General features: G+C 35.6%; 1 protein-coding gene across 1 annotated transcript in view; it reads right to left on the bottom strand.

Annotated features, from left to right (window-relative positions):
- Positions 1 to 15,677, bottom strand: part of LOC102729818 (contactin-6) — a 679,553-nt gene that overhangs the window by 147,852 nt on the left and 516,024 nt on the right. Inside the window, exons 6-7 of the mRNA XM_081820967.1 lie at positions 9,184 to 9,310; positions 2,319 to 2,494 (exon numbers count right to left, since the gene is read on the bottom strand). Of these exons, the coding sequence (XP_081677093.1) occupies positions 2,319 to 2,494; positions 9,184 to 9,310 (303 nt within the window). The remainder of the gene's footprint in view (positions 1 to 2,318; positions 2,495 to 9,183; positions 9,311 to 15,677) is intronic.

The raw sequence follows: 15,677 nt of genomic DNA, 5'->3' as shown, positions 1-15,677 counted from the left end.
ACAGGATGGTGTGGTTCTTGTTTTTGTTTCCCTAAATTTCAGACTTGGAACCTAAAATCCTTTAAGTTTTCAGAAGAAAGATCAGTTAATGGATATAGGCCATCCTGCTTTCTGCATGAATAGTAAAAGAAATGCTTTTAGAGATCAACAGTCATACACCTTCAACCCAAAAAGGAACATTTTATGAAGAAACAGGAAAGTCAGTGAAGACGGATTTGATTTCTCCCACTCATCAAAATAAAAGTATATAATTTCTTCTTAATTTAAACCTTTTCTTTTTTTTTAGCAAACATATTGTAACTTAAAGAGGCTCCTAGTTACATGTAATTTTTTTTTTTGAAAACTTATTTATTTATTAGAGAGAGAGAGCACAAGTGGGAGGGGCAGAGGAGAGGGGGAGAGAATCTCAAGCAGACTCCATGCTGAGTGCAGAGCCCAACGTGCGGGTCTCGATCTCATGACCCTGAGATCACGACCCCAGCCAAAACCAAGAGTTGAACGCTTTAACCGACTGCGCCACCCAGGTGCCCCTAGTTACATGTATTTTTAAACAGAAAAGGGATAAGAAATAATAATGTAGGGAATTTAAAGACACATTTTTCTTTAAAAAGCGGATGAAAAAGAGGAAATCTACAGTTTTGTTAAGGACGGTGCATTAACTTTAGGTATAGGTATTCAGTTGTTGTCATGAATAGATGGAATCCATAGCTCTAGAGACACTCAAAGAGATATTTTCCTCCCCCAGGAAGTCAAATTTCCTCTACCAGAAAGTCAAATTTATCCTACAGAATCTGATCCAACTCATGTGTATCTTCTAGGGTCACATCCTATCCAAGCAGGAGAAATAAATAATTACTGTGGCAGAATCATTCCAAATCTCTGGAGCAATTATTTATTTCTACAATATAAGTTTCTGATCAGCATTTTGTTCTCTTTTATTTTTCCAAATGATGATCTTGGGCAAAATGCAGAAACCAAGTATTGTGATTATCTTTATCCTAAGTTTCAAAATAGCCACCAGCCTTTGTTCATGTTCCACTTAGCTCCATAAACTTCCGTGTTTTCTATTTCCACATATATAAATGCATTCAGATTCATTCAGCTATGTATGTGTGTACATATATGTGTGTCTGTGTATATATGAATATATATATACATATGTATGTTTGTGTATGTACCTATAGAATGCTTGTGTATATATACATATGACTAAATACACACATGAACACATATGCACATACACACACACACACATATTCAGAAACAAGACCATTCCCAAAATGGCCAACATAAGGGGAACTGTACATGAGCAAGGAATCTTTGGAACACAAGACCTGCAACAGGAAACAGACTCAATTATTAATTCGTGTATCTACTGATGACTACAGTAGTTCTGCAAGATAGGCTCTGGATATATATTTCATTAATAAAATTTCAAAACAATTATTTTTTCAAAGTAACAGACAGAATATCCCTTTTCCATGAGCACCCAAAGGATTAGCTGCTAACTCGTTGGCTTCCTGATATGTCCTCTCAGGTGGGCAGGGGTGGAGGAGGGGTAGGGGAGGAGGTGTAAAGAGAGAAATTAAAGAATAAAAAAGACAGAGAGAGAGAGAGAAATTCAAGGCTCCTCTTCCATCTACATCAACAGATATAATTACTTTCAATCAAGGCTATTCCTGGATCCAATATGAAACATTTCAGTTCCTGGAAACACTACATGTAAAGGATATAAGAGGCAATATGTCTATTGTTCATCGGCTAATGTCCTCAAATGTCACCAGGGTAATTACTTGGATGACATTTATGTGATGCAGCTGGACATTGTTACAGTTAATATAAAGCCTGCCTTTGGCAACCACTTTATTTCCACCTACATCAAACTGTGAGTGCATAATCACTTTTCCTGAGAGAACACCCACCTCCCCCAAAAGACATCTCTACCCTCAGCTTTTTCTTCCTGTGCTCTGAACACTAATATATAATGCAAAAGAAGAAGAAGAAAAAAAAAGAAAGAAAGAAAAATAGTAATATGTCATACATCTTTTTCTTAATATTTATATCTGGAACTTTTAGATATGTTTCTAAACATAATTTATAAAATATAATAACACTGATATTTTCTTCTTTTTTTAAAGAGGATTTTGACTATCCCCAAGAGAGAATTCATAAAATGCATAGTTAAAACTTTTTACCTCCATAAATTAATCTCTCTCAAAGAACAGATGATTAGCAAAGCCAGATTTTTTTCCTAATATGAATATAAAAAATATTGTATTAAAAAAACACAGGGATTAGATTGTCCCCCACAAACTCACATGCAAATTGGAGCTTTGCCTTCCGACTCAGAATCGTCCCCAGAGCGTTGGTGGCCAGGCACTGGTACATGCCAATATCTTGATCTGTACGGGGGCTACTGATTGCCAAATTGCCTCCATCCAACCTGTGGTGGTAACTCATGGTAAAATCAATATCTGTGCCATTTTGCTTCCACCTTCAAGGGAAAAAAACCAAATTATGTTATAATATACAGAGTTGACCACTCCTAATCTTAAACAACACGTGGTTGTAACTGCTAGGACCATTTACGCATGTATGTATGTATGTATGTATGTATGTATTTGCTAGGACCATTTAAAACAACAACAACAAACAACAAACATGATTACACGTGGAGACAATTCTTCAGTTTCACCAAAGATGACTATATTCAGTAGCTCAGTGATATTAATAACTAGGTTATTTGAAAGATCTTCCACTCTTTATGAATCACAAACATTCACCCACATGTGTCCAAAGAGGCAACATAACTCTTGACATGAGAAATAAAACTGAAACATTCAGACAAAGATACTGGCCATTCTATTCTGTCAGTGACTTTTCAAATAACATACCATACCTGAACCCCCACAACTGATACTAAAAAATTGGACATTGAAAATGATTTAGAGATAGAAATCCAAGAAGCATATATTACAAATGGCATAAAGAAAGCCAGCAAAGATTTTCCAATGCCAAGTTGAGGCTGATAACAAAACAATAATAACCTGCCTACTTTAGAACATGATTGTTTCTGTTCATCTCTTACTTGGAAAATTAATCACACTGAATATATTTCAACAGTACTTAGAAATGCCAACCTAAAATTATACTTTAACAAAACAAATGCAATTTGGGAGGTTTTTATTTTAGGCAGCAAAAAGTCTCTTGGTTTACCTATTAGTCAATAATCTTTTAGTACATGAATTAAGTAGCAGAAGGGCCTTACAGTTATATTTATTTTCAAAGAACTGTAAAATGTTTTAGAAAATTCCATTTGATCATTTTAAGATGAATGAATACCCAGTAACTATCTCTAACCAAACCTACTTCACCCACCTTTCACCCTATAACTTGTAGAAAAACAAAGGAATGGCTTTACCCTATGGAACATAGCTAATTTCCAAACCATGTATATTTAGAATGCCAGCTTTGTTATGATTTTCCCTTTCATGCTAAGATCATATTAAAAATATTTTGATGAGGGGGGTGCCTGGGTGGCTCTGTTGGTTAAGTGACTGCCTTCGGCTCAGGTCACGATCCTGGAGTCCCGGGATCGAGTCCCGCGTCGGGCTCACTGCTCAGCGGGGAGTCTGCTTCTTCCTCTGACCCTCCCCCCTCTCATGCTCTCTCTATCTCATTCTCTCTCTCAAATAAATAAATAAAAAATCTTTAAAAAAAAATATTTTGATGAGGGTGGCTAACTATACAAAAGAAATTACATTTTATGGTATTCTTCCAAATGTCATTGACTTCTTTAGGAACATCTTGAAAAATCCAAATGTCTACCATAGTAGAAAAATACAAACTTAGGTAATCCTCCACCATATGAAAGATGAGAAGTGATTGACCAAATATCAAACCAATCAGAGGTTTTCAATCAACTTTAAAATTATTTAGCCAATTCTTGTGTACCTCAACTTCCTTTTAATAAAAAGAAGTTGAAAGACAACAGCTAAAACCAGTGTGTTTCATTTGCCTGAACTTTGTCAAATTTTTTTTTCTTAGAGAAATCTGTACAGTTTTTTGTTCTCAATGTTTGGAGGAAAAAAATATAGAAACATTTTCTTTTTTAGGCCTATCCCAAGACTCTAACATTCTTCTCACTAGATCTATAATACTGTCTTTCACAATTTGCTTACAGGGCATGATCTTTGGACCTCCATGTTCCCTTTCATTTTCAAAGCAAAGGATATACCACACTTAGTTTGCCAGCTCTCTTTAATTTTGGAATCAATCGCTGAAATAACTGCTGTCATCATTACATGCTCCTAATTAAGCTTGGTAATTGTTTTTCAACACAAATTCAAAGTTGTTGGCTTAGCTGCAGCAAATGAATTTTTCACAGTATCCCCATAATTGTTCTAATCACTATGGTACAATTATTATTAAACTGTGCATATAGATCAGGGGTTCAGCTCCTGGTGTGGACTTTGTCCTAATTAATATGTTTAAATCAATGGAGGAATAGTATTAATGAATTCAAGTGATCGTCATAAACACATTACTGATAGGATTGCATACCCAGGAGAATTTTCCTACAATGCAAAGTAGGAAATATGCTTTAAATGATTATTTTTAACATCTGCATTAATACCATATTAATTCCAGGAAACATAATGAATTTGAACTAAAATCTTGACCTTTTTCTGGAGAACATCCTTTAATATTAAGTAGTTAAGCCCTGTATCAAGAATATAATGGCTTGGGGCTATGTTTGTTGTCCTTAGATAATAGGTGTGTGTGTGTGTGTGTATGTGTGTGTGTGTTTCAGAACTAGGCCTTGTTTTAGAATTATATTGAGTGCTTGTTAAAAGTGTTTATTTCTGAGCCCATTCCTAGACTTATGAAGGAGAACTCCAAAAGTTAAATTTGTAACAGTCTCTCTGGGTGATTATAATGTGCACTAAATTTGACACCACTGACCTTGTGGAAAGAGTCCTTGGCCTAGCTTTGACATTCCCTTCCTGTGTATCCCTGGATGAGTTATCTAATTTCTCCAGAAGTCATATCAATCAATTATAAAATTTGTACAATAATGTATATCCTGCTTTATCCCATGGGGTTGTTAAGAAGATGAAATGAGAAAATGAATGAAAAGAATAAAGGGCAGAGTGACTACTGCTATGATTCTTATTCAAAGACACCTAACCCTTCTCAGACTTAAGAATGTCTTCATGACTAGGGTAGAGCAGACTAAATTAGAGAAAGAAACTTCCTGTGGTGATCAGGTCAAGAGGAGATCTGTCAGAAATCCTCCATGACATTCAAAGACCTTCTTCTGATAGAGTGTATCTGGCATAGAAATCATTTATGTGTATGTTGCTTCATTTTCCCAAATAAAATAAATATTCGGAGCTGGAAATAAGCTCATTGCTATCTGATTATCTTAGACTTTTAAGTATAAGCAATCCCATCCAAGTACCAACTTTGGGTAACCCATTTTCCTTCCCTTTGCAAAGCTTCCTCTTTAATTCTCACGTGTTCCCTAGTCTTTAAAAAATTAAGAGTGATCCTTTCTACAGGAAAGATTTGTTCACACTTGCCTCACATTTCTGTACTTTCACACTTGCACTGAAATCCTATTTGTTCATGTGTTCACTTCACAGGGAGTGACTGGAAGAGAAGTTGCTTTTAAACTATTTCCAAAGTTATGCTTTAGATATTACTTATTTTCCCCCATGAGATTTCTTTTCCTAAAGAGAAATTACTAAAAGAAGGAAAACATGTGGGGTGGAGGGATGGGGTAATTGGGTGGTGAACATTAAGTAGGGCATGTGATGTAATGAGCACTGGGTATTATATAAGACTGATGAATCACAGACCTGCACCTCCAAAACCAGTAACACATTATACGTTAATTAAAATAAAATAAAAATAAACTCCATGAGGGCAGGAAAAAATAATAAAAACAAAGTAAAGTGGAAAAAAAAAAAGGCCTATGGGTCTCTGCCAGACAGCAGCAGACTGTTCATTTTATCCAGTTAACCACTGATCACCTTCTTTCATTTATTGAACTGATGTTTTGATTCTGATTCTGCTTTTGCCCCCTTCTGTGAGTCTGTGAAACTTAGTATTGAGTTCTGTTCGTTCCAGTCACACAATCTTCCTTGCTATTTTTTGGGCATTGTGCTAACCTAATTTAAAAATTGATTTTGGGACATATGGGTGGCTCAGTCGGTTAAATGTCTGCCTTTGGCTCAGGTCATGATCCCAGGGTCCTGGGATGGAGTCCCACATTGGGCTCCTTGCTCAGCGGGGAGCCTGCTTCTCCCTCTGCTTGCCACTCCCCCTGCTTGTGCTCTTTGTTTCTCTTTCTGGCAAATAAATAAATAAAATCTTAAAAAAAAATTAAAAATTGATCTTAACAAGTCAACTAGAAAAAATATGTATGAACCAATCTGGGAAGGTTGAGTACTAGAGAATATTGGATAATATTAATGAATTATTGATAAATATTTAAGTATGATAGTGATATTGTAGTATGTCAAAGAAAAGTGTTCCTAACTCTGGAAATACATACTCAATATTAAAAAAAAAAAAAAAGAATAAGGAAAACATGTCTTAAAATCAACCACACTCACTTTATGGATAAGGAAGCTGATGACAAGACAGAGAAATGATTGTTCCAAAGTCACATATTAAATATCAGAGCTGTGACTAGAAATGATAACTCTTCATTCTAATCAAAGGCTCTTTCACATGACTTCACAGTATATTCAAATTATCTCAAATAATGTTAGAATGTCTATCATAAAGATTTTCCCTCTATTACGCACATGCACGTTCACACACACACACACACAAACACACACAATCTAAGGTTATGAATGAGTCTTTTTAATAAAATTTAAGTTAGAAAGGGTCATATTAAAGCTAAAATTTCACATTTTGTTGCTAATGTGCATTATCTGAAATATCTCTGCCCTTTGCTTTATTATCATGGAAATTGGGTCTGAGGCTGACATTTAAGCATTAAAAACAGCTCTTTTTTCACTCTCTTTCCAAAGCCTCTTGCCTATGAGTATTTTATGCTATAATATTAGAGATGAGCTAAACCAGGTTAAGGGGATTGAAAATAAGAAGCTAAATTACCTGTCTTTAGCCTACTAATTCACAAGTCTCTTAGAAACAGAAGACTTTAACAACAGTGAAATCTGTAGTCTCTTCATTCAGAATATTTCTTCATAAGTAAAAGCTAGTGAGCAAATTGTCATGAGATCCACTACTTTACATCTTTCTGCTTGTTATAAGCCAATTATATAATGATTGATGATTTATCTTATCTATACTTAGCAAATATTTCTTATTTTACAGGAATTCATGTATAGTTTTTCCTCTAATAAACCCTACCAATGGTGATGATCAATCAAATTAGCTCTCAAAAATAAAATTACAACTTTAAGTATTAATTGTGAAAAATGTATTAATCAGATTTTTATATATTTAACCGTACGTTAAATTAAATAAGACCAACTACTGTTTAAGGAAAACAAACAAACATACAAACCCTGAATTGAGAGAACCAGTTTATAAAGTAAATGATCACCTAACTGATGGGCTTCATTTGTTTGGGTATGTTACAGATAGGCAAGCTTTAGTAAGTAATGAGAAGATATAGTTTTTCAGTTCCTTTGTTGTAAAAAAAAAAAAAAATGCCGAAGTAAGTCCAATAAAATACAAGGTGAGAGTTGTCTCTAACTTTGTGCTTTTAAACCATTTATTAAATTAACCAGACATTTTAAGATCAAAATGATTATACATATAAATATGGTATTTCTAATGCAACATAAAAAAGTAGGCAAGACCAGTTTATTTTGCCAAAATGGACTGAAATTGTTACTTTTCATGTGTGTCGATTCAATTTCACTGCTAAAAATTAGGCTTTAAAAAAACGCTTTTAGAACACAAAGCTACAACAGTCATTTTAATATTTATTGTCTTTCCGGATATTCACATTGCATGTGCAGTTCTTACCAACAAAATATCCGTATTATTTATACAAGCATGGTATATACATGTATATAGTTTTAAATTTGTGAATTCCTCTCACAGTGTGGATCAAATTCTGCCTTTTTTGTTGTTGTTGTTTAGAGAGGGAGAGAGAGCACGTGCACATGCATGCTTGCTCGGGAGTAGGGGAGGGGCAGAAAGGGAGGGAGAAAGAATCTTAAGCAGTCTCCATGTTCAGTGGGGAGGTCCATGCATGGATTGATCTCATGACCCTGCGATCATGAACCTGAGCAAATCAGGAGTCCAACACTTACCCGACTGAGCCACCCAGGCACCCCTCTGCTTTTATTGTAACCTCGTAAGAACAAAAACATTACTGACTTTTCCTTCCTGTTATTCTACAGGTAATATGTGAGAAACAAACATAATTTTTTTCTACTTGCCCAGAAAAAAAAAATCTTTTTCTGCTTTGAGGGTACATAGCTGTATTCAACATGTATTTCTAAAATCAGTGCTTTTTCGGCAATGGGATATGCCGGTGGAGTCACAGAAATTGATCTGATAAAATAAAAAGTCTGCATCTCGTTTAAAATTGTTTAGGGGAACATTTTCACAGTCATTGTAACTGGGGCAACTGAGCCTGTAGCCCCAAATTGGGGGAAGAAAGTAGCTTCTACTTTAGAGTCTTTCAAATTGAAGAAGCAAATCTTTTCCTTTTCTTGCTTTTCCCATCCTTTCTATTTCGCTTTCTTCCTATCTTCTTGTGCTTCTTTTTACTTGTCTATTTTTTCTTCCCTCTCTCCCTCCATCTTTCTGTTCCATTTCTTTTCTCTTTCTTCCTTTCCTTTCTTCCTTTTTCCTTATTTCTCTTTTTTTTTTCCTCTCACACATGGCACTCCATGGTACCAATCTCAAGAATAACTCTTGTAAGTCAATCTAATGAATAAGACAGAGTCCTGGGCTGGGGGTAGGGTAGTTATCACCTGGAAAGTGGCATGAGGGAACACTTGAGGATACTGAAAATGTATGTATCTTTATTTGAGTGGTGGGCACCCAGCTGTATACCCATGTAAAAAATCACTGACTGAGCTGCACCCTTCAAATTAGGTAAGTCTAAACACTTTATTGTATGTATGTTTTACATCCAAGACAAAGAAAAAAACAGTGTTGTGCCCAGAGCTAGGACTTTACCTATAATGAGGTGAAGGGTAACCACTGGCAGCACAATTCAGGATGATTTCAGATTTTGATAAATCCAAAGGAAAAATAACATCTTGTGGCTCCTGGGTAAAAATAGGACGACTCAAAAGACCAGCACCTGAAAACAGAAGAGTAAACACCATGTGAAACATTTGACCCCGGTTTGAATGCAACTCTGTATTAGATATCAAGTCAATATACATTTTTTTAACTTTTATTTTATTTTATTTTTTTTTATTTGACAGAGAGAGAGAGAAAGAGACAGCTAGAGAGGGAACACAAGCAGGGGGAGTGGGAGAGGGAGAAGCAAACTCCCCGCTGAGCGGGGAGCCCAATGCGGGGCTTGATATCAGGATCCTGGGATCATGACCTAAGCCGAAGACAGATGCTTAACGGCTGAGCCACCCAGGTGCCCCAACTTTTATTTTGAAACAATCTCAAATACACAGAAAATCTTATAAGAATGGTACAAAGAAATATTTTTTTTTCTGAACCATTCAGAATAATTTTGCAAACCAATGCCACATCATCCCAAAAGACTTTTATATTTCCTAAAAAGTACATTCTTGTACATAAACTCAGTAAAACCATCAAATTAAAAAAAAAATAACATTGACTGAGTATGAGTATCTAATCCTCAGGCCCCACTTCAGCATTTTTCTAATAAAATCTTTTATAGCAAAAGGATCCAGTCAAGAATCACAGTTTTCATTTAATTGTATCTTTTTAGTCTTCTTCAGTGTGGGACAGTTCCCTACTCTTTCCTTGATTTTTCTGACTTTGACATCACCAAAGATTACAAGGCAATAATTTGGTAAAGTTTCACTCACTTTGGGTTTGTCTGAGCAGTCAGCTACCAAGGACAGGGTAGTGGACCTGGTAGGAGATGTATGTTGAGGGTATAGGTAATAAAAAGGTCTATGAAGACTTTAAAAAACGTAATGAAACCAGTGAAAAATGGCTCTTATTTTTAAAAATTATCACCTTGAAGAAGACTCCTCCTCCATCTGCCAGAGTATGTTGATCATATTGTCTTATCCTCTGTCCCCCAGTCCCTTGCCCAGCTGGGTGCTCCTTAGTGTCTGCTGTTTCAGTATGATTAGATTCAGGAATACTTGTGTGCTTTATACTGCGTCCTATCAGGTGGTACAGGACTTCTATTTGCCCCAAAACTGCTGAAGTTAACTTTGGTCACTGATTAAGGTACTGCCTGCCAGACTTCACTATAAAGTTACTTCCTTTCTCTCTCTCTCTTTTTTTAAAGATTTTATTTATTCATTGAAGGGGGGGGGCACAAGCAGGGGAGAAGGGCAGAGGAAGAGGGACAAGCAGACTCCCCGCTGAGCAGGGAGCCTGACACAGGGCTTGATCCCAGGACCCTGAGATCATGATCTGAGCCAAAGGTAGATGCTTAACTAACCGAGCCACCCAGATGTCCACTTTTTTTCCTCTTTATAATTAGTAAGTATTTTGTGTTTAGGTATTTTTGAGACAATGCAAATATACTGCTCTTCATTGAATATTTAAGTGTTTTATTAATATATTTCTATCAAACTTGTCTACTATGTCAGTGTGACTCCATGAGTTCTTATTTTATTAAACAAGTTATAAGCCATTAATATTATTTTGATGGCCAAATTGTCAATGATTTGGCCAGCAGGAGCCCATTGAAAGTGGTTTGTCTTTTTGACATGTGCCTATCATTCTTTGAACTCTTCCTTACTTTCTGGTACAAGAAAGTGTTCCAGAATTATCTTGTGTATCTCCTACCCTCGCCATGGAAGTAGTCTCCACCCCCCCTACCCCCCCCGCCACCGACCACCAAGGAAACCTGGATTCTTTTATTAGAGAATGGTATTTAGAAACCATGATCTGGATGCTAAGTGTACTCAATGTTATTGAGGTGTTCTTGTTCTGAGACCTTCTCATTCAGCATGTGTCTATGTGTATAGACATATTTATGCATTTGTTCAATTCCCCTGTATATAACTAATCTCCAGTTACTGCTACCACCTTCTTTGTAAAGGTCCTGATATGTGCTCCCAAGTTTACTCCCACACCTGCCCTGAAACCACTTATTGGGCTGTTCCCTCCCTTCTCACCTCCCTCAGGTACTGACCTTGTGCAGCATCCCATCCTTTGTGGATTCTCTTTCACTTCACTTGACCTCTGACACGCTGTGCATGGTCATATTCCACAGTGCATAATTTTCTCACATCCTTCAGATCTAACAACGCACACTGGAACACCCCTTCCCTATGGAGACTGTCCTTACTCTGCTTGGTTCCAACACCAGAATCCAGGTTTCCACCTTCATCACCCTCTCCTGGCAATGGAACCCTCCTGAGCCTTCTCAGACTCTGATATCCTGGGCCAGACTACCCCACCGTAGGCATCCTTATTGCCTTTATTGAACTCTGCCTCTTTGCCACTGAACCACCACTGCCCTACACTTTACCCTGCAAGGATATGTTTCTCATCCCTCTCAGGCTCTATGACCTCATGCTGGGCCACTGTAACTCTCATCTTCCACATTCATGTGGACACATACCTTACTTAACTCCCTTCATGGCATTTAGACTGAATTGTTAAGAAAAAAAAGGAAGGGGAAAAGGAGGATGAAGAGTTCAATTCTCATGTTTAAGGTGAAGAAATGCTGTTTTGTTGTTTTGTTTTGTTTTGTTTTTAAGTTGAAATAAACAACATAAAGCCTAAATCTCATCATATTAAGACTTAATTTTAGGACACCGAGTCCATAACTCTAACAGTTATATTTGAGAGACATGTAAGAGCATGGTCATCTCCTCTGCTTACCATAGTTCTACATTTCAAAGTCGGTAGGTCTTTTGTAGACCATTCAGGCTAGACTTTTGGTATGGAAAGACAATAGAGCTAGTGGTTGAGAGTCTGTGCTCCTATGGGCTGCCTGGTTGGTTCAGTCAGTTAAGTGTCTGACTCTTGATTTCAGCTCAGGTCATGATCTCAGGATCTTGGGATCAAGCCCCACATCAGGCTCTGCACTCAGCAGGGAATCTGCTTGAGGATTCTTTCGCTCTCCCTCTTCCTCTGCCCCTCCCCCCTCTCTATTTCTCTCTCTCAAATGAATAAATAAATCTTAAGAAAGAGAGGGAGAGAGTATGTGTCCCTGCATCAAATGAGCCTTAGTGGGTTTGAATAATTCTCAGTATCTTCATTGGTAAAATAGACATATGTATATCAAATGGTTGTTTTGAGATTTAATGGTATACTGCTTATAAAGTCCATCATATTGTTTCTGGTACAAGTAAATGTGTAGTCCCATATCATGACAATCACCACTACCATTGTCATCAACACCATTATTATAGACAAGGAAACTGAAACTCAGGAAGTTGGATCATCTTTTTTCCAAATTCACCACCTGCTTTAAGAAACAGCAAGAAATTAAACTTGAGTATCCTGATTCCTTCTTCATTGTTTTCATTATCCATTCAGATCTAATTCCTTCCCTTTAGTCTTCCAAAATATTTGCACCCAGGTAAAATATTTTGTTAACTTTATTTTCAATTATGATTTCAGTATACTCCATCAATAACCTAGAAGTGGAGACAGACAGGTTTTAATTCTAGCCTTGTCAGTTACTAGCTACATAATGGTGGACAATTTACTTAACTTTCAGCTGTAAAATAGCCATATTTAGTCTTATATGTTTGTGTTGTTGTAAAAGCTAGTTGAGAAAGAGTGGACTGAGGGTGCAATACAGACTCATTTTACTCCAACAGCTAATGAAATGGTCAAGAAATTATAAATGCAAATAAACAACAAGTAAACAACAGAAATGAACAATGTCTGAACAAGAAAAGGGACAAATCCCATTGCCACTGACTTTAATCAAAACAAAGAAGCAAACAACAACAACAACAAAAACAATGGTGCAGTGAGAAGAATTTGCCCTGTTCAGAGAAGTGAATTTTTGACTCTTTATTCTCATCCTCACTTCCAGTGAGATTTACTGGTGAAATGACAAAATGCTGAGAATTCTCATAACAACCTCCAGTTCTGGAGTTAAGCAAAGTTGTATATACATAATGCATTTTAATCTTTTTCCTCTTCAGCCGGAAGAGGAGTGACAGAGCTTATGGTAAGCAGAAAGTGAAGCAGGAAAGTGTGAATAGTAAAGCTGACTGTATTTTACAGACTAATAGTTTCATGCCTATACACTCACTTGGTAAAACCTCTAGAGTCCAACCCTAATAAACAATCCATCTCCCCAGGGGAAGTATACCCATGACTCCTCCACCAATAATGTTGCTACACACCACTTATAAATAAATAATAATTAAATAAAAACCTTAAAATAGAGAGAAGTACCCAAGTTTCCCAATAAAGACTGAACTTCCTCAATCCCATCATTCCCTCAAGTTAAAAATGTGGGTACTCGTGATGTATTCAGCTTCCAAACTGGAGCTAAGGGGGAGGGGAAAAAAAAAAAAGGTCCTTGATATGATGAGACAAAATAAGAAACATCCTCTCTAAAGTAATACATGAATTGTCTGTACACATTTCCTCAAGTATGAGCAAATGAAAAGAAATGGAAGAGTAACTATGCAAATATATTGCAACCATAAAAGTGAAAAACATAGCATGCCAAAGATAGACAGAATACCAATCTAGGAAATTTCTCAAAATTATTTCATGCCGTGGAGTAAGAAAATGAATTCAGAAAAAGCTAACATAACTCAATGGCAATGAAAAAAGAAACAATAGAATCAGATAAATCAGGAGGTTACAAATGTAAGGATACAAATTGTAAACCAAAAAGCATCACTAAAGAACTAATAAATCAATTAGAATAAGTAAGAAACAAAACAGATACCTACTGAAGTCAAATTACTGACATAAAGGGACATTTTGAGGTAATTATAATCAATGAAGTTGAAAAAGCACAGATCAAAAGCAACTGAAAAATAGGCAATGAACAAGAAAGATAAAGATGAACAAACATAAAATCTTTGATGTCATTGAGATAGAGAATAAAACAAATGTATCAGCAGCAGATATCATAAAGAAAATTTCCCATATATTTAAAGAATATACCATGTTCTAAGGACATTTAAGAGAAAGCACTTAATACCGAGGCATGTGTTAGTTAAGTGATCTTCAAAGTTAAAGAAAAGCTTAAGAAGACCAGGCTGAAACAGAATATCATCTAAAAGAATGAAAGAAAATATTAAATTAATCTAGATTTTAAAATGGCAGCCTTCTATACCAGAAGACAGTGGGCAAGAAAGTCTACAATATTCTGAATAAAAGGGTGACATGTCTATTATCACCCACCACACTATCTTCCAAGTATAATGGCATCCAACATTCTTTACCATAAAAAAAAAAAAAAAAACCTTCAGGGGACTGTAACATAAATGACTATTCTTAAAGAAATGACTTAACAATGAAATCCATCCAATTAAAAATGAACCAATATATAACTCTCAAGAAAGAAGGAAGAATAGGAGGCACTTTGAATATATATAAATATAAAACTAATACTTAAAATACATGTTATTTTTAGTTATAGAACAGAATATGAAAGCTATAAACTTGGATAATGTACATATAATAATATAAATAGAAAAATGAAGGGTCATAAGGGAATATAAATAGAAATGTGTGAGTGCTGGGGCTCTTGGGTGGCTCAGTTGATTAAGCATCTAACTTTTGATTTCAGCTCAGGTCATGATCTCAGGGTCCTGGGATTAAGCCTGAGTCTGGCTCTTCGTTCAGCAGGGAGTCTGCTGGAGAATTTCTGTCTCCTTTTCCCTCTGCCCCTCACCCATGCTCTCTCTCTCTCTGTTTCTAAAATAAATAAATCTTTAAAAAAAAAAGAAATGTGTGAGTGCTAATATCTTTTATAGCAAAGAGTCAAATGATGAAAATACATATGTATTATATGTATATACAATTTTTAAAAGCATAAACACTCTAACCTCTTAGTATTATTTAGTACATTTTAGAGAAATCTTTTAGAAAAACAAATACAAATATATATATCTTTGTTGACTCAAATAATTTATTAGAAGTTCAAAATTCTCTTCATTTTTACTTTTACTTTATCCTCTTCATTTTATTTTTACTTTTGTTAAACTAAAATAAAATTTAATCCTCATGTTAAAAGTACTATCTATGATATGATCCCATTTTTATAAAAGCATTGTTCTATGCATTTATCTATCTACATATTAATCTAAATGCTCTGTATTTAGAGGCACAGAAAGATGGCTACAATTTTATCAAATTTTAATAATTTTTATCTTGGGGGAGAGTTTTATTTGGGATAAAGGTTTTCATTTTGCTAGCATAATTTTTCATAGTTTGAATGTTTAAAATGAACACAGAATATACCAAAGAAAATACAGTTGACTCTTGAACAACATGGGTTTTAATTGCACAGTCTACTTATATGTGGATTATTTATAGTACAGTATTATAAATGTATTTTCTGTTTCTTA

The sequence above is a fragment of the Leptonychotes weddellii genome, chromosome 1 (genome assembly GCF_054177405.1).
Source record: "Leptonychotes weddellii isolate Sample4059 chromosome 1, ASM5417740v2, whole genome shotgun sequence".
In the NCBI taxonomy this organism is placed as follows: Eukaryota; Metazoa; Chordata; class Mammalia; order Carnivora; family Phocidae; genus Leptonychotes; species Leptonychotes weddellii.
Note: the sequence above shows the minus strand (reverse complement) of the source record. Positions and strands in the feature narration are given on the sequence as shown.